Source organism: Globicephala melas, chromosome 3, assembly GCF_963455315.2.
Source record: "Globicephala melas chromosome 3, mGloMel1.2, whole genome shotgun sequence".
In the NCBI taxonomy this organism is placed as follows: domain Eukaryota; kingdom Metazoa; phylum Chordata; class Mammalia; order Artiodactyla; family Delphinidae; genus Globicephala; species Globicephala melas.
The window spans coordinates 167,835,994-167,863,325 of NC_083316.1; the positions used below are offsets into that span (position 1 = coordinate 167,835,994).

The following is a 27,332-nucleotide window of genomic DNA, read 5'->3' on the forward strand; positions in this document are numbered from 1 at the left end:
CCCCCTCCCCACCCCGGGATGCCTGGCTGAGCCGGCCGGGCCGGGACAGGTGCGCGCACGAACCGCCCCCCCCCCCACCCGCGCCCTCCCGCCCTCGAGCTCCCTCCCGCGCACTCGCGGCGGCCGCGGCTCCGAGGTAAGCGCCCCGGGGCGTCTGCAAGAGGGGGGGCTGGGGAGGCGCTATCCCGGGGGTGTCTGTCGGCACGCAGCTGGGGGCTGAATCGTTGGCTGGGGTGGCCGGGTCAGGCGCTATAATGGGGGGCCTGGGGGCCCCGCCACTGCGAGGGGAATGGATTAGGGCCGGAGAGGGGGTTTGTGGAGCTCTGTAACGGGAGGATCTGCCGGCAACGCAACTGGGGAGGGGGCTGGATTTTAGGGGGGTCGCAGTATGGAGCGATATAATGAGGGTCCAGTAACAACGCTTTCAAGGGTCTGGATTTGGGCCTGGGGCGCTGAATGAGACTCCATAATGGGGGTGTTTAATGGCACTGCAGCTGGGGGGGCCTGGATTGTTGACTGGGGGCCTGTATGTGGAGCTATAATAGGGGTTCTGTCGGCACCGCAACGGGTGGAGGTTTTGTCCGGGGGGGCCGTAAGAGGCATAATAATGGGGGCTCGCGGCTGCGCCGCTGGGGAGCTGGATTTGGGCCCAGGTGGGGGTTTCAGGGCAGGCAGGGGGCCTGCTGGCCGAGGGTGGGAGGTGGTGCTGGGGGGCGGGGCCCTGGGCGCTAAGTCGAGGGCCCCCCGGGGCTGGTGCGGTGGTCCTGGCGAGGTGAGGCCCCTCCGCCCCACTCCTTGGTCCAGCCGCCGCACCTTGGGCGCCCCTGAACGAGTCCAGGGCCCGGGCCGCGGGGTAGGGGCCGCGGTGGGGGGAGAGAGTCAGCCGGTCCTGTTCCCCCCCCATGCAGTGGGAGCCCAAGGGTTCGGGGCCCCCCAAGAGCTGACAAAGGGACAAAGAAAGCGTCTCTCTCCGAGAGCGCTGGGAGGGGTGGGGGGCGCCGAGTGTGGCCCCCTCCCGTGGGCGCTGATTGGTCTCCAGGGTGGGGGTCACGTGCCCCCTGTCCCGCTCTCCCCCTCGGGGTGCCCTCCGAGTTTGGGGCACCTCCGCCCTGCTCTGCCCCTGCCCAGACGTGTAGACGCTGAAGCTGGGAGTTTTTGCAAGCGTCCTGGGGCTGGGGGCGATTCCCAGACCCTCAACCCCTGTTTGGCCCTGTCTGGCTGAGGTCTTTGGCATCCTCCCCCTTGAGGCTGTCATCTTTGACTCCCAGACTGGAGGGGAACTGGGGCTTGGGGTTAGGGGATTGGGCCCTTAAGTTTTGGGGGTCTCTTTTGGGTTTAAGGAGGAAGGGGGGGACTAATGGCTGGAGCTTCAGAAAAGCCCCCCCCCCAGTTTGCAAAATTGCATTGCTTCATATTTTTCTGGGTTCCCTCAGCTTCTCAAGGGTACAGCGCACTCTCCAAAATCAAAGTTCAGTACCCCCGGGGCATCTCTCCCCTACAGACGCTGGCCAGTCCCTTTCCCATATCCTAGTAGATATGTTTTCTCTCAAGGATGAAATTTTGAAATTTTTGAATGTATCTGAGCAATTGCTGAAACTCTATTTAGACAGAGTACAGGGTGTGGGGAGAGGCTGGGAGTCATAGGTGGGGTCAGTATTCTCCTGGGAGGGGGTCCTGAGCTCTTTGGGAAGGTAGCTGTCCCTGTGGCACAGAGGACCTTGGATATTGGGTAGGTGGCAGACTGGCAGGAGACTCGTTAAACTGTAGCGTGTCCACCCTGAACTGGCCCATTCCCAAGAACAAACAGGGAGACTGAGGCCCAGAATGGGTGGAGAGGGAAGCCAGGCCTCTCCACTGCTGGGGCTGTTAGACGGGGTCAAGGGGGAAAGGAGCCTCCACACCTGCTGAAACCCAAAATGCCAGCCCAAAGGTTTCCTTGGAAACCCTGGCTCCCCACCCAGCCAACCTGGGCAGGGCAGAAATTAGACCTGGAGCTTCCAACGCCCCACCCCTCTCTAAAAAAAAAAAAGCATCATAGAGAAGGCTGGGGCCTGAGAGGAGGGGTGCTGCTGTGTGGCCTCAGACAGGTCTCTAGCCCTCTCTGGGCTGCGATCTCCCCAGAAGGTTTTAGGACCTGAGTGGAGGGAGACAAGGCAGAGAGAGGTCCCAAGGAATACCCTGGGTTTGTAACCTCTCCCTCCAGTCCCCACCTGCCTTCTGCCAGGGCTGAGCACCCATGGGGCCTAAGGGTCCTGTCGCCTCCTCTGCTTTGAGGTGAGAGCACGACTCCCAGCGGAGGTATTGAGTCACCAGGGAGGGGCCATTCACTTCTGTCCTCTGGTCAAAGAAGGTGCTGGAGATGTGAGCTGCAGGAGGGTTTGTCATCTGCAGTGGCTGCCCAGGGCTTGAGCCGAGAGTTGCTGGGGTTACCGGGGGCTGGACCAGGAAGATAGAAATCAAACTGTCCTTGCAAAGGTGACCCTGACGTCAGCTGGCGGGACAGGTAAGCTGGGTCCCCCGGGGCTGAAGGATCTGCCAGTTGCTGCCCATCTCCTAACTGAGTTAGGGTGTCCCTAACTGACCCTGTGGTGTGGCCCTGTCCTGTGTGCACAGCCCTTTGCCAGGTGATGATGGGGAACCCAGAGAGGACTCAGCCAGGGTCAGGACAGGTGGAAGCAGGGATGCCAGTGCCAGCATCCCCTGCCTGGAGGAGGGGATGCTGGCACTGGCCTTGAGGGGTGAGAAGGCGGTTTTGCCAGGAGGCGGGGGGGACAGGGATCCCAGGTGGAGGGAGCAGTGGGGAAAACCACGGAGGGGTGTGTTGGGGGACTCCTGAGTGACTGGGCTATTTTAAGGGTGGGAGACAATAAGCAATGAGGCCTGAGAGGTGACAGGGGCCGCGGATGCCAAGCTGGGGAGCAGGCTTTATCCCGAGGGCAATAGGGAGCCATCGAAGATCTTAGAGCAGGGGAGGGAATGGGCCACGTTTCGGACCTTGAGCAGCCATGGGGAAGGATAGCTACCAGGAGACAGGTTTTCCAGAATGCTGGAAAAATGTTTAGGATACAGTGATTCCAAAATTCTAAGCCATTTAAGGGGCTGCAGATTCTCAGACTGATTCATCCAAGACCCAGTGGTGATTGGGGTTGACCGTGGGTGGGGCCTCATTTAGCAGAAACAGGGACACTGAGGCTCATGGCAGCCTGGGAGGGGGCCCCGGCCGCCTGCCCCACATCCCGTGGTCCAATTATCTAGGAGGCGGCTTCAGGGGACAGACCCACACGCCAGATACCCCCACCATTGTGATCGGTGTAGGTTTGGCTTGCCAGAGCCAGGGTTTGATGTGTGGCCTGAGAGGTCTGGGCCTGAGCCACATAATTCTCTCTTATTATCACAGTCGTTCATCACCTGCCCTTGAGGGATGTCCAGATGAAGTGGCAGGCATTAGAATGTGCTAAGGAGGTGACTTGGGAGGCCAAGGACCCCCTCTTCCATCTCTTTGGGCAGGGATACAGGGGTGGCCCCCTACCAGCCACGCTTGAAGCTCCTTCGCTGGCCCCAGGGTCCAAAGGTGGTAGCCCCAGGGCCTGCTGGGAGGGAAGCCCAGTCTAGTGAGGACTACATTTCCCAGGGTGCATTTTGTCCCAGGCTGAGCCTGCCTTCCAAGGGCTGACTTAGGAGAGAACTTCCCAACTGCAGGATCCCAGAGAGGATTGTGGGTACATGGGTTTTCAGGAGGGCCCGGGGGAGACCTGGTCCAGAGTGGTAGGGAAGGTCAGTCACTAAACAGATGCTCCCAGTGGCCTCTGTGTGCCTGGCCCTGGGCTGGGTGATGCTGGGATCGCAGAGAGGGAGATTTAGCTCTAGTGCCTGGTTGGCCCTCAAGGGTCTTCCAGGCTCAGGGAGGGGAAACAGGCCGACCCTGGCCCTCTTGGCTACATGGGATCAGAGTTGGGGCAAAATGGGGCTGAGGAAATCTGGCTCTTCCCAGTGGATCAGAGAAGATGCATCGAGGATGGGCATTGCCTCTAGGACCATGATGGATGTGTAGGAGTTCACCAGGGGGAAGCGACATGTTTTCTGATAGTTTCAGAACCTTCTCCCTTTCCTGAAGGCCCAGTAAGAATCCCCTGGGGCAGTTGAGACAGCCCCTCTGAATTTTTGCCTTTAGAGATTGCCACAACAGTTGGGTCAGACTTACCTGGGTTGGAATTCATCTCTTCATTCACTCATTCCCTCATGCCGCCTCTCTAAGCCTCAGTTTCCCCATCTGTGAAACATGGATGCTATTCTCTCTCCTTTAGGGTTGAACATTTAAACAAGAGGATGCAGGGAAAGTGCCAGGTCTGGACTTGTTCTTTTCTTACTCCGGAAAAAGGAATAATTTTGAAAAGCAGAAGCTTGTGGCCTCTGGTCCTGATCTCATTGAGAGCTGTGGAGTCTTTGCTCTCATTTCATGAGTTGACAGATATTTAATGACTGCCTACTATGTGCCAGGTGCTGGGAACCCAGCAATGACCAAGGCAGAACAGGCCCTGTCCTTGCGAAGCTCACACTAGATGGGAACATGGACACTAACTCAGGAAAGAAAGTGAATCAAGTATAACAAGTGCCCCCAAGGAATGACACTGAGAAGGGCGGGGCTGTTTTAGCTGATGATGTCAGGGAGGGTGTCTCTGAGGAGGTGGTGTTTGAGCTGAGACCTGGAAAATGAAAAGGAGCCAGTCATGCAGAGAACTGGAAGAGCCTTCTGGGCAGAGGGCACAGCCCGTGCAAAGGCCCTGGGGCAGGACCATGCACGGTGTGTTGGAGGAACAGTGAGGAGGCCCCTGTGTCTGGAGCAGAGGGAGTGAGGGGGAGAGAGGGAGGAGGGGAAGGCAGGGAGTGGACGGCGCAGGTCGTGCAGGTCCCTGTGGGCCACAGGGAGGACTTGGACTTTTATCCCAGTGAGGTGGGAGCCCTGGAGGACTCTGGGCAGAGGAGAGGCGGGGCCTGACTTAAGTGCTCACAGGCGCCTTTTGGCTGCTGCAGGGAGCAGACTGTGGGCAGCAAGGGCCAGAGCTGGGGGACCAGGGTGGAGGCGTCTGCGCTGGTCCAGATGAACCATGATGGGGGCCAGCCAGGGTGAGGCAGTAGAGGGGAAAAGAAGTGGGTGGATCAGGATAGATTTTGGACTTACTAGATGTGGGGGACTGACAGCCCCTTTCTCTGGGGGCACATAGTGCTAAGGTTAAGAGTGTGGTGTCTGGACCATATGGCCTGGGTTCAAAAACCAGTCTGGCCTTTTCCTAGCTGTGCAACCTTGGGCATATTACTTGCCTACTCTGGGCTGCCTGCAATTCCTCACCTTTAAAATGGGGAGGAAACCCCTCCTACCTACCCCACCAGTACTTTCTGCAAAGCCCTTTGCACAGGGCTTGGAACACAATAGGAGCTCTATAAATGTTTGCTGTTATTTCCCTTTGAATGTCTAAGTCCCAGGGTCTGGGAAGAAATGAGGCACAGATTGGGGTTGCAAATTCCCCGAGGTCACCCAGCAAAACGGGGGCCCCTGTCCCCTCGCCGTTTTGCTCCATTGATGCACAGTTCTCACGCCCCGGCCCCCAGAACCCACGTCACTCTGCCAGCATCTCCACCATTCCTGAGCCCTGACTCACCAGGACTTGTGGTCCTCTAGGACCCCAGGACCCATTTCCCGCCTTTGTCTTCTTCAAGTTCATCGCCAGGTCTTCCGTTCCCAGCAGCACTTGGCAGGGCCCCGCCTGCCTCCCGCCCAGCATCGCTCAGCGGTGTCCCCCTCCAGACCTGCCTTTCTGGTCTCATCCCACTTGGGGATCCCTGTGGCCTCCCAGACAGGGCCTCTAGAGAGGGACAGTGACTGGGGGACTTCTGGTTGGGAGGATCAGCCTCGGGGAGAGGAGGGCTCCCAGAATCCCAAGTGAGAGGGGCCGGGCTCACCATCTTCTGCTTCCTCCAGATTGAGGACCCCAAGGGCAGGGACCAGATCTGTTTGCCCTCCCTACAGTGGAGCCCCCTAGAGCCGAGCCTTACTCCCCTCTGTCTCCCAAAGCTGGGTCCCAAGAGCAGCACCCTGCTCTTCTGTGTTTCCTCCAAATTGTGGTTGAGACCAGGGTACGTTTGCCCCCAGGCCGGCTCAGGGCCCCCCACTTGGGAATCTGTGGGCTCCTGACCCCCAACTCCCAGCACCATCCCAGATTCCCTAGGAGCCCCCAGCCCCCTCGAGTGGCTCCCTCCCAGGCCCCCTAATTACCCGCTGGGTATAAATGACACTTCAATTTCCTCGGAATGGTCGCCGCATCACCAAGAAAGAAGCGCCCCCCTTCCCCATTCCTAATTACAAGTTGCTGCTTCCGATTTGCCTCCTGGCAGCCCAATTTCCAAACAGTGATTAAAATTAATTACCCAGGAGTGCCCCCTGTCTGTCTGGCTGGGAGCCCCGGGGACCTGTCCATGTCCCCCACTCAAGGTCCTGCTTCTGACACCTGGTCTCCCCACTGGCTCTCTGAGTGGCCTGGCACTGGGGCAGCCTCTCTCTGGGTCTCTGCTTGCGTATCTGCAAGATGTGCAATTAGGCTGTGCAGCCTCGTTGACAGATGGCACATTGTGGGCACTCGGTAAATGACAGTAAGAGGCAGTTTAGCCACGTGGCCTGGGTTCGAATCCCAACTACACCCTTCTGTGCTGTGAGACCTTGGCCAAGTGTCTTAACCTCTCTGAGCCTGAGTTTTTCCCTCTGTGAAATGGGGATAATGGTGCTGGTCACTGCCTCATAGGGTTGGCGTGGGCAGGAAACCAGTTCAAACATGTGAAAGTCTTGGTCGAGCAGCTGGCACACAGTAGGGGCTTCATCAAATTTTAGCTTAAATCCCTGCCCTGCTGGGCTGCTGTGGGGTGCACCGGGGAGTCGACTTGGGTACTCTGAGCACCATCCTCTTTAAACGAGATGCTCAGCATTAATTGGGTGCTTACTGCATGCCCGGCTCTGTGCATGGTCCCGGTCAGGGCTGAATCCCCGGCCATGTTGGCACACGGTAGGTGCTCAGGAAGTCTGGAATAAACAGATCTTTGTAGCTCTTTCATAAATTGGATCTTTTTGTGGGACATTCATTCAGCCGGTATTTGTTGAGTGCCTACTGTGCACCAGACCCCTTGCCCCCGTGGAGCCAATGTTCTCATCCCTGATTTACAGAGGCAGAAGCAAACCCAGAGAGGGGAAGGACGTAACCCTGGGCCGCACAGCAGTCAATAGTTTATTAAGCACCTACTATCTGGAGCTTATTTACCCATCATGATAACCCGTTGGGGATGGTTATCGTGCTCAAGTCACTGATGGGGAAGCTGAGGTTCCGGGAACCGAGAACACAGGGAGGAAGGCTGAGGACCAGGAGGATGTGCTGGCCGCCTCCCAGGCTGGGGAGGGATGAGTTAACCAGCGTGGTGCGAACGTTGCGGGGCGAGGGAGCCCCTCTCCTCAGCGCCCCCGTGGCCTGGGCCCCAAGGGACTCCCTCTGGCTACTCTGCCAAGTTCCTAGACAGCCCCAGAGCCCGGCTGGGCTGCGCTGGGGGCAACTGAGGCAGGTGGAGGAGGCAGCTGTAAGCAGAGCTGGTAACTAGACCTGGACGACGCAGGGGCCCGGCTGCCTCGCCAGGTTACTCGATCCCCTCGGGGACGCCGGGCCCCGGAGCTGGAATCCTGGGGCGGCTGGGCTGACAGGAGCTCCTTCCATGGAACTGGAGACGGGCATCCCGCCCCCATCCTTACCACGGCAGATGGAGAAACAGGGGCTCCGAGCCTGGCCTCGGGTCACTGAGTCACCTGCTGTGGTATGGAGAGGCCCAGAGAGGGCAAGCTGCTGGCCCAAGGTCACCCAGCAAGGTCATTTCACAGAGAGTAAACACGTGTGCCAGGCCCTGTTCTAGTGCCTTATTTTACAGATGAGAAAATTGAGGCTCTATGTCTTGTCTGGAAAAGGGGGAAAGTCCCAGGGCTCCTCTCTTATGATATGGCAGCCTCCCCGCCCATCGGCATCTTCTTGCTGTTCCTCTGATGGTTCCAGCCTCCAGGGCTTTGCCTTTTCAGTTCCCTCTCCAGGAGCTCCCCTGACCACCAGCCAAAGCAGCCCCTTTGCCATCACTCTCCATCATTCTCTGCATTTTCATCTTCAGGCTTCGATATTATTGTCAGAAGCTGAGTTCTGTTTTCTGGTAATGCGTGTACCCCTCTCTCCCCACTGGACTGGGAACCCCCCAAAGGCAGGGCTTTGCAACTGTCTTGGCCATCGCTGCGGCCCCATGCTGGGAACAGTGTCTGGCACACAACTGGTGCTCAGTAATTGCTCATCCAATGAGTGAATGAATAGCTTCCAATTTGGGGTACAAAGAGCCAGAGTTGGTCACAGATGCTCCCAAGTTGGTGAGGTTGGGTGGAGCTGAGGGCGGGGTCATGGCTGGGGGAGCCCGGGGAAACGGAGCTCCCCAGGGAAGGCAGTTAGAGAAGGCTTCCTGGAGGAGGGGGCATCCCCTGTGTAGACTTTTTTTGGGGGGGAGGGGGCTGCACCTCACGGCATGCGGAACTGCCCCGATCAGGGATCTAACCTATGCCCCTGCCATGGAAGCATGGAGTCTTAAACACTGGACTACCAGGGAAGTCCCGGGACTCAGCATTTATAACCGCTCCCAAGTGAGGCTGCTGCTGCTGGTGGTCCGAGGACCATATTCGAAGTAACAGAGGGTCTAAGAGGACCCTTTGAGAGTGTGACATTGGACCCCAGGTGGGAGGTGGGTGGGAGGGAAGGGGTTGCTAGAGTCCAGGGAGTGGGGGTGGAGACCTGAAATAAGGAGGGAGCCATGTGGGTATCTGAGAGAAAAGGCTTTCAGGAGTGAGGAACAGCCCGTGCAAAGGCCCTGGGGCAGGACCGGGCCTGGTGTGCTGGAGGAACAGTGAGGAGGCTCACGTGTCTGGAGCAGAGTGAACGAGGGGGAGAGAGGAAGGAGAGGACGGCAGGGAGGGGACAGGGCAGGTCGCGCAGGGTCTTGTTGGCCCCAGGAGGACTTGGATTTTTACTGGGAGGGAGGTGGGAGCCTTGGAGGGCTGTGGGCAGAGGAGGGGCGGGGCCTGACTCGGGTGCTCACGCGCGCCCTCTGGTGGCGGCTGCGGGGAGGACAGACTTCGGGGATGAAGGGTGGGAGCTGTGGACCGGGTGGAGGGGACCGTGGGGTCCAGGCAGGAGATGCTGGGAGCCGACCAGGGAACAGACTAGAGAGGGGTGAGAATTCTGGATGAATTTGGAAGACCCCACAGGACTTGCTGGCATTGGATGTGAGGGTGAGAAAAGAAGGGGCCGGTGCTGAAGGGAGCTGGTGGGGGTGTGACTCCCAGGTGGGGCCTGAACCATTAGCGGAGACAGGGAGCCTGTCCGTCAATAGATCAATTTGGTCTATGCGTTCAGCACCATTCCAGTGAAAATCCCAACATGTTTTATGTTTTATGTTATTTGTTTTGGAACTTACCAGCTGATCCTAAAATGTATGCTGAAGCCCTGGGGTAGCCCAGGTAGCCCTGGCCAGGTGGGAAAAAATGTTCCAGAAGGAAATTTGAACTTTTGACGAAGTTAGAGTAGCTAAGGCCATATGGTACCTGGGAAGGTCGATGGGAGGGCGAAGCCAGGTGGCCTGGGGGGAGTTTCCATCCCTGCCTCAGTTTCCTCATCTGTATAGTGGGACTGTACCAAGGCTTGGAGTGATGGTTGGGAGGTCAGGCAGAGAGGCCGTGCCACAGCGTGAGCCCTCCCGGCTGGGGGTGGACCTCTGTCTCTTTATGACCGTCCCTCCCACCCCCATGTTCATGGATGCACGTCTCCAGGGCTGCAGGCAGGCAGACACATGGGTGCCCTGCACGCCAAGGGGTGCACACGCTGGCCACGCAGCCCCGGGGTTGGGAGGTAGTGCGGCTCCCAGTGACCAGGTGCCAGGGCCGGCGGTGGGGCCACTTCCAGGCAGGTGGGCGCCGGACAGCTGCTGGCAGAGACGCCTCGAGTTTCATGGAGAGAAGCAGATGGTCTTGGAGGGGCGGGAGAGGTGCCACCTCTCCGATAACCCCAGGTCAGGGGGTAAACTGAGGCCAGGGGCAGTGGGTTGGCCCCGACGTGACCCAGACTCCCCCAAAGAGCATGTGGGGTTCAGCTCTGCATGACTGTCAAACTAACAAATGTCGATTGAGCGGGTTTCAGTCTTGGCTCCACTGTTTCCATTTGGGCAAGTGACTTCGCCTCTCTATGCCTCAGTTTCCTCATCTGTGTAAGGGGCACAGCACCCACCTCTCCGGTGTGTTGTGCGGATCAAATGAGTTCATTTAAGTCCTTGGGACGGTGCCTGGCACATCCCAAGTGCTTGGTGTTTGCTACTTTTATTCTTTATTGAGCTTCTACTGAATGCCAGGCCTTATGCTGGGCAGTGGGGACACAGTGGTGGCCAAGACAGACTCAGTCCCGCCCTCTCGGGGAGCTCAGAGTCCAGTGGGGAAGATGAACGGTTAACCAGGCATTTGGAAGATAGGGTGAGCAGGGCCCTCCGGCACAGGCAGGCAGGAGCCCAGAGGAAGTCAATCCGGGCTGATCTGGGGAGTCTTCCTGGAGGAGATGTCTGAGACCTGACGAGCGAGCGTGTTCACCAGGTTACTGGGAGCAGGAGGAAGGTGTTCCAAGCAGAGGGAACAGCATGTGCAGATCCTCAGAGGTGGAGATGGAAGGGAGGGGACTTCATTTCAAGGGCACTGGGGAGCCATAGAAGGGTTTAGAGCAGACGTTCTCAGCTGGGGGTGGTTTTGCCTCCCAAGGGATACTGGGCGGTGTTTGGGGACATTTTTGGTTGTCGCAATTGAGGGATGCTCCTGGCATCGAGTGGGTGGGGGCCAGGAATACTGCTCCACACCTGGCAGCGCCCAGAACCTCCCCACCCCAAAGAATGACCTGGCCCTGAATGTCAGCAGTGCCGAAGGGGAGAGACCCTGGTTTAGATCAGGGAAGAAACAAGTGAGATTTGGGTTCTGGAAAGATTCCTTTGCTACCTTGAGGAGGATACTGAAGGGGCGGGACTGGAAGCCAGGGGACCAGGTAGGGGGTGGGAGCTGGGCTCTGGGGCCCTCAGGGCAGGGGAGGGACTGGGAGGCCGACACTCTTGTCTTTGGCTCAGGAACAATGGGGCTGGTAAGAAAAGCCCAGTTTGGGTTTCAGGGTTCCCAGGGTGGTTCTGAGGGGCTGGGGGCAGCTGTGGACAGAGGGAGGACAAGAACAGCTTTCTAGCCCCGAGTTGCTGCATCACAAAGTTATGAAAACCAGGAGAAAAAATGAGCCGTGAGGTCCCATCCCGAACTGGGGCCTCAGTCTTCCCATCCGTGAACTGGGTGTTAAATAACTGCTGGCCTCGCTGGGTTGAGCGATGGCGGAACGGGTGATTATCAATCTTGCCGTGACCATTCGTACGCTCAACCCCCAGGAGCAAAATCCTGGTAGCAGAGAGCCCTGGGTTCAGTCCAGCTGCTACATCCTCTCTGGTGGGTCATGGCCCCTCAATCAGTCCCTCAGTTTCCCCATCTGCCAAATGGACTGAATGTTATACCAACCGTACTAGAGCCATCAGGGGTCTCCGTGAAGCAATTCCTGGAAACCACCCAGCCCGGCCTCTGGTACTCAATATACCAACAGCAACAACAATAATAATTAGCATTTACTGAGCACCTGCAGCATGCCAGGCACTTTGCTAACACCAACCACAGGCCTGTGAGGTCGATACTGTTACCATGCCCATTTCACAGACGAGTAAACTGAGGCCCAGAGGGGTGGAGTGACCTGTTCAGGGTCACACAGCATGTACATAGCAGAGCTGGGATTTGAACACTTATGGCCTTGGAGCCCCTCCCCTCACCACAATGCTGCATGGCCCACGAGTGGAAGCTGTTGTCCTGAAGTTTCTGAAGTTAAAAATTATTCTGGGGGGCTTCCCTGGTGGCGCAGTGGTTGAGAGTCCTTCTGCCGATGCGGGGGACGCGGGTTCGTGCCCCGGTCCAGGAGGATCCCACGTGTCGCGGAGCGGCTGAGCCCGTGGGCCGTGGCCGCTGAGCCTGCGCGTCCAGGGCCTGTGCTCCGCAGCGGGAGGGGCCCTGGCAGTGAGAGGCCCGCGTACCAAAGGAAGGAGAAAAAAAAAATTATTCTGATAAGACATGGGGTAAAAGGCACAGAGCACCACCTCACACCCATTAGGATGGCTGCTATCAAAAAACAGAAAATAGTGTTGGCAGGAGAAATTGGAACGCATGCGCAATGCCAGTGGGGATGTAAAACGGTGCAGCCGCTTTGGAAAAGAGTGTGGCAGTTCCTCCAAAAGTTAAGCGTAGAATCACCATACGATCCAGCAATTCCACGCCTGCACATACACCCAAAAGAATTGAGCGCAGGGTCTCAAAGACCCGTTCACAACATAGCCAAAAGGTGGAAGCAGCCCCAGTGTCCATCAGCCGGCGAATGGATAAATAAAATGTGGTCTATCCACACAGTGGAATATTACTGAGCCTTAAAAAGTCAAGGTATTCTGACACTCATTACAACATGGATGAACCTTGAGGACATGATGCTCAGTGACATAAGCCAGACACAAAAGGACAAATACTGTCTGATTCTACTTGTGTGAGGTCCCTGGAGGAGTCACAGCCATAGAGGCAGAAAGTAGATGGTGGGGGCCAGGGGCTGGGGGAGGGGTGGGGAGTCAGTGTTTCATGGGAACAGAGTTTCAGTTTGGGAAGATGAGAAAGTTCTGGAGGTGGATGGTGGGGATGGTTGCACAAGAATGTGAATATACTTAGTGCCACTTAAAAATGGTTAAGATGGGGCTTCCCTGGTGGCGCAGTGATTGAGAGTCCGCCTGCCGAAGCAGGGGACACGGGTTCGTGCCCCGGTCCGGGAAGATCCCACATGCCGCAGAGCGGCTGGGCCCATGAGCCATGGCCGCTGAGCCTGCGCGTCCGGAGCCTGTGCTCTGCAACGGGAGAGGCCACAACAGTGAGAGGCCCACATACCAAAAAAAAAAAAAAAAAAATGGTTAAGATGGCAAACTTTGTTATACATTTTACCACAATGTTAAAAAAAATGTTTAGGGACTTCCCTGGTGGTGCAGTGGTTAGGAATCCACCTGCCAATGCAGGGGACACAGGTTCAAGCCCTAGGTCCAGGAAGATCTCACATGCCGCGGAACACCTAAGCCTGTGCACCACAACTACTGAGCCTGTGCTCTAGAGCCCACGAGCCACAACTACTGAGCCCACGCACTGCAACTACTGAAGCCCACGCAGCTAGAGCCCGTGCTCCGCAACAAGAGAAGCCACCGCAATTAGTAGCCTGCGCACCGCAAGGAAGAAACCCCCGCTCGCCGCAACTAGAGAAAGCCCAGCACCCAGCAACGAAGACCCAACGCAGCCAAAAATAAATAAGTAAATAAATAAATCTTAAAAAAAAAAAAAGGCACAGAGCAGACAGAACACCAGAGGCGGGGTGCCCCGGCAGGTGTTGTAAGGAGGAAGCTTGTAGGCTGGGGTAGGCAGCAGCGGGGCTGGTGATCCCGTTGTGGGTCTTGAATGCAGTGTCTGGGGCCTGGCTCGGGGGTCGCTGGGAGCCACGGGACGTTGCTAAGCAGGGGAGGAGCCGGGGAAGGAAACTCTTAAGGAAGTAGAGCCAGATCCGCGCACACGTGAGATCCTGGCGTCCGCTGAGTCACAAATCCTGGAAGTTCAGGGTCACAGAGAGGAAACTTCGCTGTTCCACGCAAGGCCTTCCTGTTTTTTGGCCCTGAATCCTCAGAGGCAGGCGTTCCAGGGCCAAAGTTCCCGCCTCGCGTCCACCTCCACGGGTTCGGGATCCCCGCACCCCAAGGCTGGGGCAGGGCTTGGAGATGTACCTGCTGCTCAGACGGGGAAACTGAGGCACGGGGCTTGCCCAGAGGCTGCGAGTGTCTTCTTGGGGCCTCCGGACTGCACTCCTTCTGGGAGGGGCGTGGAGGGCTGGGTTCCAGAGGGTGAGTTCTGTTCACACCGCCCACCAGATCATCACTTGGGACGGGTGGGGGATGGTCTCCACTCTACACACCTGGAAGTTTCTCCCAATTCCCTTGAGCGGGAGCGGAAAACAGGCCCCCTGAAGAGGTCGTGAGGCTCCTGTCACAGAGGTATTCCAGGAAAGGACAGAAAGGCTGTTATCGGGAAGGAAGTCAGACTTACCGGGGCCTCTGAGGTCCCTGACCAGCTAGCATATTCTGCTATTCTAAAGTACTGCAGTTCCCAGATTGTGTTTTATAAAATTCCAAGAGCCTTCGAATTTTTGGTTTTTGAGACTTTCATTTTAAGGTTTTTGTGTTTTAACTCTAAGAATTCTTTTTTTTTAAATTAATTTATTTATTCATTTATTTAATTTTTGGCTGCATTGGGTCTTCGCTGCTGCACGTGGGCTTTCTCTAGTTGCGGCAAGCGGGGGCTACTCTTCGTTGCGGTGCGTGGGCTTCTCATTGCAGTGGCTTCTCTTGTTGCGGAGCACGGGCTCTAGGCGGACGGGCTTCAGTAGTTGTGGCACACGGGCTCTAGAACGCAGGCTCAGTAGTCGTGGCGCACGGGCTTAGTTGCTCCGCGGCATGTGGGATCTTCCCATACCAGGGTTCGAACCCTTGTCCCCTGCATTGGCAGGCAGATTCTTAACCACTGCGCCACCAGGGAAGCCCCAGTTCTAAGAATTCTTAAAACATATGTTTTGAGGTTGAAGTTTTTATAAATACATGTTTTGAAATGTTTATCTATTTTTTAAAAATAAATTTATTTATTTATTTATTTTTGGCTGTGTTGGGTCTTCGTTGCTGCACACGGGCTTTCTCTAATTGCAGTGAGCAGGGGCTACTCTTCGTTGCGGTGCACAGGCTTCTCATTGCGGTGGCTTCTCTTGTTGCGGAGCACGGGCTCTAGGCATGCGGGCTTCAGTAGTTGCAGCACGTGGGCTCAGTAGTTATGGTTCGTGGGCTCTAGAGCCCAGGCTCAGGAGTTGTGGCGCTCGGGCTTAGTTGCTCCGCGGCATGTGGGATCTTCCCGGACCAGGGCTCGAACCCGTGTCCCCTGCATTGGGAGGCGGATTCTTTTTTTTTTTTTAACATCTTTATTAGAGTATAATTGCTTTACAATGGTGTTGTTAGTTTCTGCTTTATAATAAAGTGAATCAGTTATACATATACATATGTCCCCATATCTCTTCCCTCTTGGGGAGGCGGATTCTTAACCACTGCGCCACAAGGGAAGTCCCTGTTTATCTATTATTATTATTAATTTTTAATTTAAAATCATTTAATTTTTTAAATATTCTCGTGATTATCCTTTTGTTGTTAGAAACTGTTTCCTGAGCTTTCACTAAAATGTGGTCAGAAAGTTGTTCTGGTAATTAATAAGTGCTGGTGTTATTGTTGTTGCCATGATTGTTGTTATTTTTAAATGATTACCCCCCAATGGGGAATTTTTCTGGAAATCGAAGGTCCCCGCCGCGGCGGCTCTCGAGCCCCCTCTGCTGGCAGCAATGGGGACTGCAAGCCACACGGCTCACCGCATGGCCCCTCGCTCGCAGGTGTCACCTCCTGTCGCCCTGACCTCGCCATGCGGACCCCGCGAGCGCCCCCTCCCCGCCCGGCCCTACTGCTCCTGCTGCTGCTACTGGGAGGCTCCCACGGCCTCTTCCCCGAGGAGCCGCCGCCACTCAGCGTGGCCCCCAGAGACTGTGAGTGGGGGGCCTGGAGAGGGGGAGTCCCGAGGGAGGGTCTTGCTCCCCAGCTGGATCTGCTGCCCCTTCCCCCGGGGGCTCACCAGGCCAGGCTCATCCTGGCCCTGAATCACACCCCTCCTCGTCCTCTCCCCAGACCTGAACCACTATCCCGTGTTCGTGGGCAGCGGGCCAGGACACCTGACCCCCGCAGAGGGCACCGACGATCTCAACATCCAGCGGGTTCTGCGGGTCAACAGGACGCTCTTCATCGGGGACAGGTACGAGGGACTGTCGGGCAGAGCGTGCAGGGTGAGGTGTGGGGGAGTAGGTGGTAGCATTTTAGGGAGGTTTGCATGCTGGGGCCTGTTGTTTGGCTGGAGTGTGAATGTGTGTCCCTGGGGTGGGATTTTTAAGGGTGCTGAACTCTGGGTGTGGTTGGAGCCCAGAGCTTGCTATGATGTGTTACCAGGTAGGGACAGCTGTTTGGTCAAAATTCACTGGGTGCTAGAGGGGGTGCTGAAGTGGCCCCAAAGGCTTTTCTGAGAAGGTGACATTTGAGTTGAGAACTGCTGAGGAGCCAGCTATAAGGAAATCTGAGGGAGAGGGAGAAGTCAGGGCATAGGACACAGCCCGTGCAAAAGTCCTGGGGCCGGACTCTGCCTGGCATGGTGGAGGGATAGCAAGGAGGCCCGTGTGGCTGGAGCAGAGTGAGTGAGGGGGAGAGAGGGAGGAGGGGAGGGCAGGGAGGGGACGGGGCAGGGAGAGCAGGGCCTTGTGGGCTGTAGGGGAGGACCTGGGCTTTTACCCCCAAGGGAGGTGGGACCCTGGAGGGCTGTGGGCAGAGGAGGGGCAGGACCTGACTCAGGTGCTCACAGGTGCCCTCTGGTGGCGGCTGGGGGAGGACAGACTGTACTGGTGAGGGCAGGAGCCACTAGACTAGGGCAGAGGGGACAATGCTGGTCCAGGTGGGCAGTAATGGGGGCTGAACTAGGGTGGTGGTCATAGAGGATGTGAGAAGTGGGTGAACCCTCGCTAGATACTGAAGGCAGAGGTGACATATTGGGAGGGAAGGAGAAGGGAGTTGAAGGTGACTCCCACGTCGTGGGGATAGAGTTGCCTCAGCCGAGATGGTGGACAGGGCGGGAGCAGATCTGGGGGATGGTCGGGTGCCGTGTGGCCAAGCTGAGTGTGAGACAGAGTATGAGACACCTTTGAGCCCCCTCGTGGAGACCTTGAGGGTTAGCTGGACCCCAAATCTGGAGCTCAGGGGAGGCCCTGGCTGGAGACAGGACTGTGGGTGTCATCCAGGCAGAGACGTGGTTCCAGCCCTGAGAGTGGACAAGGCGGCCCAGGAGGGGTATGGATGGGGGAGGGAAGAGGCCAGAGGACCCAGGTGTGGGCCCACCAGGGAGAGAGGAAGGGCCCGGAGAGGTGGGAGGGAAGCCAGGAGAGTGCAGGGTCCAAGAACCCAGTGAGGATGGAGTTCCCAGGACGAGGGTGGACTGGCCGGGGGAGACGCTGTGGAGAGGGGGAGGAGGACAGAGAAGTGACCGCTGGACTTAACAGGGGCCAGTGACCTTGATTAGGGCAGTTTCTGTGGCATGGGGGGAGCGCTGAGAGTCTGGGAGAGACTGAGGGGTGCTGAGACGGGGACAGCGGATGTAAAGGCATCAGACAGTGCGTTGTGTTGGGTGTAGGCCATGGGGTGTGTGAGCGTGAGGTGGCGTGGTAAGGCATGTGGGGTGTGCCAGAACCCGTGGCTCACTTTAGGGCACGAGGAGGCGTGTCAGGGCATGCACATGCGGAGCTGCACGTGGCAGAGGCGCTGGCACGCCCCTGTTTGGCACGTGTTGGCCTCACGTCTGCTGTCAGAATAGTGGGCGGGGAGGGGAGGCTCTCCGATCTCATTAACTACACCCCTCCTCTAGGGACAACCTGTACCGGGTGGAGCTGGAGCCCCCCACGTCCATGGAGCTGCGGTACCAGCGGGTGAGGAGGGGGTGCAGGAGGGAGGGGAGGGGGCAATTCTTGGGGCTCCCGCCAGGGGCCCCGGACACTGAGCTGGGGAGCAAGGTGGATTCGGGCCTCCCTAGCAGGGTTCCTAGGGCTGTCAAGGACCCCGCTCACCTCACCAGCTCTCTGTGTCCCAGAAGCTGACCTGGCGCTCCAACCCCAGCGACATCAACGTGTGTCGGATGAAGGGCAAGCAGGAGGTAAGTGGGCCCTGGCCACGCCTCCAACCACGCCCCAATCCGTCCTGGCCACCCCCCCCAGGGCAAATCTTCTGCTTTCATTCTATGCCAGGGCCCTGGTGTTGCCATGGCTAATCCCAGAGCCTGGCCACAACCCCAAGGTGGTCCTCTGTCGTGGCCGTGCCCTTAGCCCTCGTCTTGCCATAGCTCCACCCCTTCAAGTGCCCTATTTCCCTGTCTGGGCCCCTGCCTTAGTCATGGCCTCGCCCCCAGCCGAGTCCTAGTTTAGCCCCCTGATTTTGCCATGCCCACATCCCTGGCCCCTCCTTGCAGGCCCCGCCTCTTTCCTGACCCCGCCCACACCCGTGACCACACCCACCCTGGCTTCTCTCTTCCCGCCGCCCCAATCCAGGGCGAGTGTCGAAATTTTGTAAAGGTGCTTCTACTTCGGGACGAATCCACCCTCTTCGTGTGTGGTTCCAATGCCTTCAACCCCGTGTGTGCCAACTACAGCGTGAGTCACCGCTCTTCGAAGCCCTGACTGCCCCAGGTTCAACCTCCACGCCTTTGCTCACTGGCCCTCCACTGGTCATGCCCTATCCCCAGGCCACATCATCTCCTACAGGAAGCCTTACTGGATATGCCCTCCCAGACCCCTCACCCGGAGCTCCAGAGGAGTCTTCCAAAGGAGGCCTGTACAGGCTGCAGCAACTTAAACTCCAAACCAGTTATAGGATGAATTAGGATCGATTCAGACCCATTTATTACAGATCAGTAAATTGAGTCCCAGAGAGGTTAAATGACTGACCAAGTCACACAACATCCAAGGTGGCGCCAGGAGTCCCCTTGGAGGGGGTGGCTGGGGGAGCCAGGGGCTGCTAGGTATAGACAGGAGCTCTGTCACTCAGTCCCTGTCCCCCCGCAGATGGACACACTGCAGCCCCTCGGGGACAACATCAGTGGCATGGCCCGCTGCCCATACGACCCCAAACACGCCAATGTTGCCCTCTTCTCTGGTGAGTGCCCCCAACTCTGACCATCTGATGGGGCCCCAGTCCACAGCAAGACATGGCATTTTCCACTCGTGGAGTCAGGTCATTTAGAAGATGGCTGGGAGACCATCTCTCCAGCTATGAAACAGGCAGAATCTCAAGGGCAGGGCTCAGCCGAGGTTGGGGATGAGCTGAGGAGTTGGGGCTCAGCCCGGGGCTTAGGGCTCACTTAGGCTCAGGGCTCAGTCTTGAAGTCAAGTTTTGACCCACCCAGCCTCCGGCCTCTATGATCTAATCTCTCACCTGCCTCCCCCTGACTCACCCCCGTCCAGAAGGGATGCTCTTCACAGCCACCGTTACCGACTTCCTAGCCATCGACGCTGTCATCTACCGCAGCCTCGGGGACCGGCCCACTCTGCGCACCGTGAAACACGACTCCAAGTGGTTCAAAGGTGGGGCGATAGGGGCAGACCTGGTAGGGCTGACATTCATCAAATTCCCCCACCAGAATAACAGTCCCAGAGGAGACAGGCAGGGAGCTCCCATCTCATCTTTGGAACCTACTAGCCTCTTTGAAGATAAAGTTAGAAGAAAGATTTAAGTTGGATCTAAAGTAGAGCCTGCTGGAAATGGGTGGCTTAGCACCCTGAAGTGGGACAGCATGAGCGGTATGGTAGGAGCTCAGCTCAACACGTGAAGGAGGAAGGTGACAAAACAGTAGACGTTGTCTGTGGAAAGAAGACACGGTGATTTTAGGATTCTGACACCTACTCCCTCCAAAAAACCCCCAAAACTTTGGTCTCTTTTATTTTGCCCGGGTAATCAGCTTATATTCCCCCCTTCACTGTAAAAGGAGCCACCCAGGCTACTGTGTTCCCAGCCCCAGAAACTCCCTTTCTCCTGTCACGGGCTGAGTTCTGACCCCTCGTCTCCTACAGAGCCCTACTTTGTCCACGTGGTGGAGTGGGGCAGCCACATCTACTTTTTCTTCCGGGAGATCGCAATGGAGTTTAACTACCTGGAAAAGGTAGGGCCCTATTTCCCCTCCCGAAGAGGCCCAGGCAGTGGGGCACGCAGCTGAGAGGCTCTGATCTCGGGAAGTGGGGAGCAGAGGTGGTTCCGTGAAACTCCGCCTGGGGCGAGAGAGTCCCTCTGGTCCTCAGGGCCTTCCACTCTAGCCGGGTCCAGGCCCCTGGGGCTTGAAGACATTTCTGGAGCAGCCCTGGGTGAGGGTCCCGGGTCTGAAGTCAGATACACCCCTGATTCCAGTCCCAGTGCCGTTGCTGTTCACCTGTCCACCCACCCATCTACCATCATTTATCCATCCTTCCTCGACGGCCCATCTGTCTGCCCACTCACTCTCCCACTCAGCCGCCCTCTCACCTACCCACCTATCTGTCCTTCAGCCCACCCACACTTCCAATCAAACCACTTATCTATCCATCCGCCCACCCCCTGACTCAGCCATCCTCCATCCATCCGTCCACTCATCTACCCTTCCATGCACCTATATATCCATCCACCCACCTCCCACTCATTGACTTCTTTATCCATTCATACACCTACCTGTCCATTCATTCATACACCTAACCATCCATTGAGCTATCCTCCTACTGATCAGCTCATCCATCTACCATCCATCTCTCCACCTACCTGCCCACCCCTCTATAATCCAATTATCTATCCCATCTCCTCCTCATCACCTGTTCATCCACTCCATTCAACCTTCTATCCACCCATCCACTGATCTGTCATTACCTCCTTCATCTGCCTTTCCATCCAGCCATTCATCCATTCCCCTACCCATCTCTCCACTCATCCACACTCACATCCATCTGTCCACCCATCCATCCTTTCATCCATCCATCCACCCACCCATTCATCTACCCATCTATCCATTCATGCAGACTCACACCCATTTACTCATCCAACCATCCAGCCAGCCACCCATCCATCCACACACCCATTCATCCATCAGTTGATTATCTCCTTCTTCCTTATCTTCACTGTCCATCACTGTGTCCTTCAAATTCATCCATCCATCCACTGATCCATCCATACATCCATCCCATCCCTCAATCCACGGAGACATTTAAGTGCACAGACTGCCACTTACTACTAGTGTGACCTTGGGCCTCGGTCACTTTCCTTTCGCTGTGCCTCAGTTTCCCCTCTGTACCCCGGGGATATCAGTAGGCCCTCCTCTGTAGAGCTTTGGGAGGAACATGAGAGATGAGGAGGATAAAGTGCCTGGCACTTAATGAGTGATCTGTAAGTGGAAGCGATGATGATTATGCTTGTCCATTTTGCTGGGGAATCTGGTGCTCAGGGGGCTAAGGTGACTGGCTGGGGCACCCACAGTGACCCACGGCCAGGCTCCTGCATCCCATCCTGGGTAGCGGGCAGTGCGACCTGCGGGCAGGCCTTGTGGAACACAGGGCTCAGCCCCCGCCCGCCCCCCCCCCCGCCTGCTGATGTGCCAGGTGGTGGTGTCCCGTGTGGCCCGGGTGTGCAAGAATGACGTGGGCGGCTCCCCTCGCGTGCTGGAGAAGCAGTGGACGTCGTTCCTGAAGGCACGGCTCAACTGCTCGGTGCCAGGGGACTCCCACTTCTACTTCAACGTGCTGCGGGCCGTCACGGGCGTGGTCAGCCTGGGGGGCCGGCCCGTGGTCCTTGCTGTTTTCTCCACGCCCAGCAACAGGTCAGCGGGCACCGTCGGGAGCAGACTGGGACCACCGGGTGGGCACGGGCGGAGAGTTCCCATGTTACCTCACCACATATCCCCTGGGTCCTGCACTGGGTAAGATTTGACTCCCAGGAGGCCTCAGCCCCAGGCCAGGGGGCACCAAGCCAGACACTGACCCTCCGAGGCCCTTTGGCCAGAACTTGGCAGATGGGGGTAGGGGGGCGTCCCCATCCTCTGCCTTTGGAGGAGGGGTCGGGGAGGGCTTTCTGGAGGAGGCATCAATGGTTGTGAGATGGAAGAAGCGGAAAGAGCATTCCAAGTTGGAAGAACAGCCTGTGCAAAAGCCCTGAGGCTGCAATGAGCTTGCTATGTTTAAACCATAGGGAGGAGGCCCGTGTGGCTGGCTTGGAGGGAAGTAAGGGGGAGAGCGGAGGATATGAGGGCAGGGAGGTGATGGGCTGTGGGGAGGAGCCTGGATTTTATCCTGAGAGCCCTAGGGAGCCATGGGAGAGTAAGGAGCAGAAGAGGGACCAGGTCAGGTTTGCATTTTTGGAAAACTACCTGGGGAATGGGTTGAAAGGGAGCAAGGGTGGCACCTGGGAGACTGGATATGCAGGCAAGTGACAAGGCGGGGCCTGGACACGGGTAGCTGTGGAGGGGCTGAACTACGATCCAGTCTGAGAACTGTTCAGCAGGTGAAGTGACTGGACTGGATGGGGGGTGGGGGGGCAGCAACCTCTGGCCCAGGGAACTGAACATGTGACAGCTCCGGAGGACAAACACTCCTCCACCTGCTTGCCCAGGGCAGTCCCCCACCCCCACCCCACCCCTGGCCAGGCTCACTGCTCCCTTTCATCTGCCCCCACCCACAGCATCCCCGGCTCGGCCGTCTGCGCCTTTGACATGACACAGGTGGCTGCCGTATTTGAGGGCCGCTTCCGTGAGCAGAAGTCCCCTGAGTCCATCTGGACACCCGTGCCGGAGGACCAGGTGCCACGGCCCCGGTGAGAGCCCCCTCGACCCTGAGACAGGTGCCTGGGTAGGATCCTGACCCTGGACCAAGGGCTTGGACTTCCAGGCAGTTAGTTATTTTAATAGCTGTTGCCGAGTTCAGCTGTACCCATTATGCAGGTGGGGAAAACCGAGGCCCTTTGGGCAGGGCAGCAGGTCCCCTGGTGAATCAGAGCCCCTATGTGGGGGCCTCCATGTCCACCCTGACCACCCCCTCGTCCCCACCCAGGCCCGGGTGCTGTGCAGCTCCCGGCATGCAGTACAACGCCTCCAGCGCCTTCCCGGACGAGATCCTCAACTTCGTCAAGACACACCCCCTGATGGACGAGGCAGTGCCCTCACTGGGCCACGCACCATGGATTGTTCGGACTCTGATGCGGTCAGTCCCTACACGGGGCCGGGGTCCTGGTGGCCGGGCTGGGTGGGAAGGAGAGCCCTGGCCAGGGTGGTGGGCAAGGAGGGAGGCACAGGGCCAACTTCGGACATGAGGGAGAAGCCAGACACTCAAGACAGCTGGGCATGAGGCTCCGGGGATACCCAGAAAGAGGGAGAAACAGAGAGAGGGAGAGAGAGACCATCTGACACAAAGAGATGTTGGGAGACAGGGAGAGAGACAGGCAGGCCCAGGTAGGAGTCGGGTTTGGGGGGGTGTTTCTCTCCATGATGTGCCCCCTTGGAGCCACGCCCATGTCCACCTTGCCGGGCGTGGGTGGTGTCTCTGAGTGCGCCCAGGACCCCAGGGGGCTGGGAGGCAGCCTGACCTCTGCCCAACCCTGGCCCCAGGTACCAGCTGACGCGAGTGGCCGTGGACGTGGGCGCCGGCCCCTGGGGCAACCAGACTGTCGTCTTCCTGGGTTCTGAGGCGGGCACTGTCCTCAAGTTCCTTGTCTGGCCCAACGCCAGTGCCTCGGGCACCACCGGGCCCAGTGTCTTCCTGGAGGAGTTTGAGACTTACCGGCCGGACAGGTGAGGCCGGGCAGAGGTCAAGGGACAGGGCCAGTGGGCAGGGAGATAGGGCGTGCCCCTTGAGTCTTACCAATCTGCTCACCCCCAGGTGTGGACGCTCTGGGGGTGGCGAGACAGGGCAGCGGCTGCTGAGCCTGGAGCTGGATGCGGCCTCGGGTGGCCTGCTGGCGGCCTTCCCCCGCTGTGTGGTCCGAGTGCCTGTGGCGCGCTGCCAGCAATACTCAGGATGCATGAAGTGAGTACTCCTGGGCCAACTGTGGGCAGGGGAAGTGAGGGGAGGTGAGCATGGGAAGAGGGAGAGAGTCAAGTTCAAGTCCAGGCCCCAACAGCATCCTGACTCACTGAACGATGAGCAGGGCAGAGGGCAGAACATGTGCAAAGGCCCTGGGGCAGGACTGGGCCTGGTGTGTTGGCGGAACAGAGAGGGGGCCTGTATAGCTGGAACAAAATGAGCGAGGGGGAGAGAGGGAGGAGGGGAGGTCAGGGAGGGGACGGGGCCGGGGGTGGGTCGTGCAGGGTCTGTGGGCTGTGGGGAGGACTTGGGCTCCTTCCCCCACCCCTGGAGTGAGGTGGGAGCCCTGGAGGTCTATGGGCAGAGCAGGATGGGATGTGAGTGACATTTCTAAGAGCATCAGGAGCAGAAGCTGGGGACCAGGGAGACAGCTGTTTGTCTGCCTCTAAAATGGGTGGGAGGGACGTCCCTGGGGGTCCAGTGGTTAAGAATCCGCCTTCCAATGCAGGGGACATGCGTTCAGGCCCTGATCGGGGAACTAAGATCCCACATGCCGCGTGGCACAGCCAGAAAAGAAAATTAAATAAATAAAATGGGTGGGAAGATCACATGCAGATAAAACACTGGCACATCTCTGGACTCACAGCGTGCCCTCCACACACTGGAGAGCACCTGACCCTGTGCCCGCCGACTTGGCAATAATGATGCCATAGCACACACCCAAAGCACAGACTCAGGGGCAAGCCTGCCTGGGCTCCAACCCTGGCTCTGTCCCCTGGGCAAAAGTAAACTTTCCTGAGCCTCAGTTTTCTCATCTGTAAAATGGGGAAGAAATAGCCCCCACCGCTAAGACATACCTTGCGAACTCGCAGAGTTGACAGTAAGAGGTGCCTCAGAAGGGGCTGTGGTTGATCTGCTCTCCGGGTCCCTTGTCTGCTCCAGGAACTGTATTGGCAGTCAGGACCCCTACTGCGGCTGGGCCCCGGATGGCTCCTGCATCTTCCTCAGCCCCGGCACCAGGTACTGGGGACAAGGGAGGTGGGGGGCGGGTATGTGACCCACGTGATGATCGGGAGTTCCCCCCGCCCCCAACCACAGCTCTGTGCGAGAGGTTTCTGCTGACTGCGCCTCTCTGCCCCCCTACCCTCATCAGAGCCAACTTTGAGCAAGACGTGTCCGGGGCCAGCACCTCAGGCTTAGGGGACTGCACAGGTAAGCGAGGGAGAGGGGAGGAGGCCTGGGGACTCGGAGTCCTGGTCCTCCAGGGTTCTCACACCCTCTGGGGCCCATGCCCAACGCGAGGGCGGGGGGGCGGTACTGGCTACCGTCAGGGCTTGGGAAGGGCAGGGGGCCCCACTTCCAGGTAGGGAGGTGGGAAAAGGACCGACAGATGGCGAGGGGGCGCTGGGGACCGCAGAGAGAGAGGCCAGGAGACAGATGGGCAGACAAACTTTAAGACAGATGCCAGGGGACAAAGAGATGGGCAGACGGGCGTTGAAAGGGTCAGAGAGGCGCCACGAAGCAGAGAAGCAGACAGACGTTGAGTGCGTAGGCCAGCCGGAGGCCGCGAGAGGTGCGCAGGGGACCGTCCCCGGCCGGGCCCCTCACACGCCGCCCTCCCGGCCAGGACTCCTGGGGGCCAGCCTCTCGGAGGAGCGCGCCGGGTTGGTGTCGGTGAACCTGCTGGTGACGTCGTCGGTGGCGGCCTTCGTGGTGGGCGCCGTGGTGTCCGGCTTCAGCGTGGGCTGGTACGTGGGGCTCCGCGAGCGGCGCGAGCTGGCCCGCCGCAAGGACAAGGAGGCCATCCTGGCGCACGGGGGCGGCGAGGCCGTGCTGAGCGTGAGCCGCCTGGGCGAGCGCCGGGCGGGCGGCCCCGGGGGCCGGGCCGGGGGCGGCGGCGGGCCCGGGGTTCCCCCCGAGGCCCTGCTGGCGCCCCTGATGCAGAACGGGTGGGCCAAGGCCACGCTGCTGCAGGGCGGCTCCCACGACCTGGACTCGGGGCTGCTGCCCACGCCCGAGCAGACGCCGCTGCCCCAGAAGCGCCTGCCCACCCCGCACCCGCACGCCCTGGGCCCCCGCGCCTGGGAGCACGGCCATACGCTGCTCACGGCCTCCCTCTCATCCTCCCTCCTGCTGCTGGCCCCTGCCCGCGCCCCCGAGCCGCCCCCCGCGCCCGGCGAGCCGGCCCCCGACGCCCGCCTCTTCGTCGCGCGGCCCGGCCGCGCCTCCCACGGCGACTTCCCGCTCACCCCCCACGCCAGCCCGGACCGCCGGCGGGTGGTGTCGGCGCCCACGGGCCCCTCGGACCCGAGCTCCGCCGCCGACGGCCTCCCTCGGCCCTGGAGCCCACCGCCCACCGGCAGCCTCCGGAGGCCGGGCGCGCACGCCCCGCCCGCCGCCGCGCTGCGCCGCACGCACACGATCAACAGCGGCGAGGCCCGGCCCCGCGGCCGCCACGCCCGGCCCGGCACGGACTTGGCCCACCTCCTCTCGTACGGGGGCCCGGACAGGACTGCGCCCCCCGTGCCCTAGGCCGGGGCCGCGCGCCTCGGCGGTGCCAGCCACGGGAACCAGGAGCGAGAGACCGGGCCAGCTCCGAGTGGGTGCTCAGACCCCCGGCCCAGCCGCGCGGGGTGGGGGGCGCCCTCCGCCGCCCGGAAGCACAAGGGGCTCGACTCCCCGCCCCACCGCGCCCCGGGGCCGCAGGACCCTGAGGCGGTCTGGGGCAGGCGGGCGGGCGGGCGGAATGTGCTGTGGATTTGAGGTTGACCTTCTGCGCGTGGATTTTTGGTTTGTTTTCCAATTTGCGTTTCTTTTGCAGTTTTCTAACCAATTGCACAACTCCGTTCTCGGGGTGGCGGCCGGGGGCTTGGCGGTGGGAAGGGGAGGGGGCACATCTGCAGACCCCAGCTCCCCCCCCGCCCCACCCAGAGGTCCCTCCTCGACCCGGCCCCCGGCATGTATGTATGTATGTGTGTGTGTGTGTGTGTGTGCGCGCGTGCATGCCGTGTCCGTGTGCAAGGGGCCGGGAAGGGGAGGGAGGCGTGCGCGTGTGCCCGCGGGCTGCTGCGGCGTGTGCGTGGGGGCGGCCACGTGCGGTGTGTGTGTCTGTGTGCGAGCGTGGAGGCCCCAGCGGCCTGGGCGTTGGCTGAGCCGATGCCGGGGCTTCCAGAAAGCCGGGGGCCTCCAAGGTGCCGGTTAGGAGTTTGAGGGGTGATGAGGAAGGGGTTTCAGGCAGGGGGTCAGGACGGCCTGCCCAGAAGTCGTATTGGCGGCTGTCTAAGGGCTCGGGCGATCTGGGAGATGGCGAAGGCGGGCGGGCCCCCCTGTAAATATGGCCCCAGGGTGGTCAGAGGGTCCCATGCCACCCATCCTCTGTGACCTCCCCCTTGACCTCCAGCTGACCATGCATGCCAGCTGAGTGGCCAGCTGAGAGTCCTGGACCCTCTCTGGAGT

The 27,332-nt window shown here is 59.0% G+C and overlaps 1 protein-coding gene and 1 long non-coding RNA gene across 5 annotated transcripts; one reads left to right on the top strand and one right to left on the bottom strand.

Annotated features, from left to right (window-relative positions):
• On the top strand, window positions 1–26,978 carry SEMA6B (semaphorin 6B). Of its 4 annotated transcripts, none has more exons than XM_060297314.2 (17): window positions 1–136; window positions 15,663–15,812; window positions 15,952–16,075; window positions 17,726–17,786; window positions 17,933–18,010; window positions 18,402–18,503; window positions 18,915–19,005; window positions 19,314–19,433; window positions 19,920–20,008; window positions 21,465–21,682; window positions 22,540–22,671; window positions 22,908–23,057; window positions 23,462–23,644; window positions 23,733–23,879; window positions 24,819–24,896; window positions 25,030–25,088; window positions 25,504–26,978. In XM_060297314.2, exons 2-17 carry the CDS (start codon window positions 15,692–15,694, stop codon window positions 26,406–26,408), a joined length of 2,658 nt encoding a protein of 885 aa, XP_060153297.1. In that variant the 5' UTR covers window positions 1–136; window positions 15,663–15,691; the 3' UTR covers window positions 26,409–26,978. The 4 variants fall into 4 exon arrangements, with proteins under 4 accessions (XP_060153297.1, XP_060153299.1, XP_060153300.1 ...); XM_060297315.2 differs by having other exon boundaries at window positions 2–136; window positions 17,948–18,010; XM_060297316.2 differs by lacking the exon at window positions 18,402–18,503.
• On the bottom strand, window positions 18,729–21,435 carry LOC132597141 (uncharacterized). The gene is made up of 3 exons (XR_009563571.1): window positions 21,098–21,435; window positions 20,000–20,203; window positions 18,729–19,709 (listed from the first exon to the last, which is right to left on the bottom strand). It is a non-coding gene; the product is annotated as an uncharacterized lncRNA (long non-coding RNA).
• Window positions 26,979–27,332: the final 354 nt, after the last annotated feature.

Coding starts and splice junctions, on each gene's coding strand:
- SEMA6B (XM_060297314.2), top strand. CDS start 15,692: ATGCGGACCCCGCGAGCGCCCCCTCCCCGCCCGGCCCTACTGCTCCTG. Junction 21,683..22,539: donor TTCTCCACGCCCAGCAACAG/GTCAGCGGGCAC, acceptor CCCCACCCACAG/CATCCCCGGCTCGGCCGTCT. Junction 23,058..23,461: donor ATTGTTCGGACTCTGATGCG/GTCAGTCCCTAC, acceptor CCCTGGCCCCAG/GTACCAGCTGACGCGAGTGG.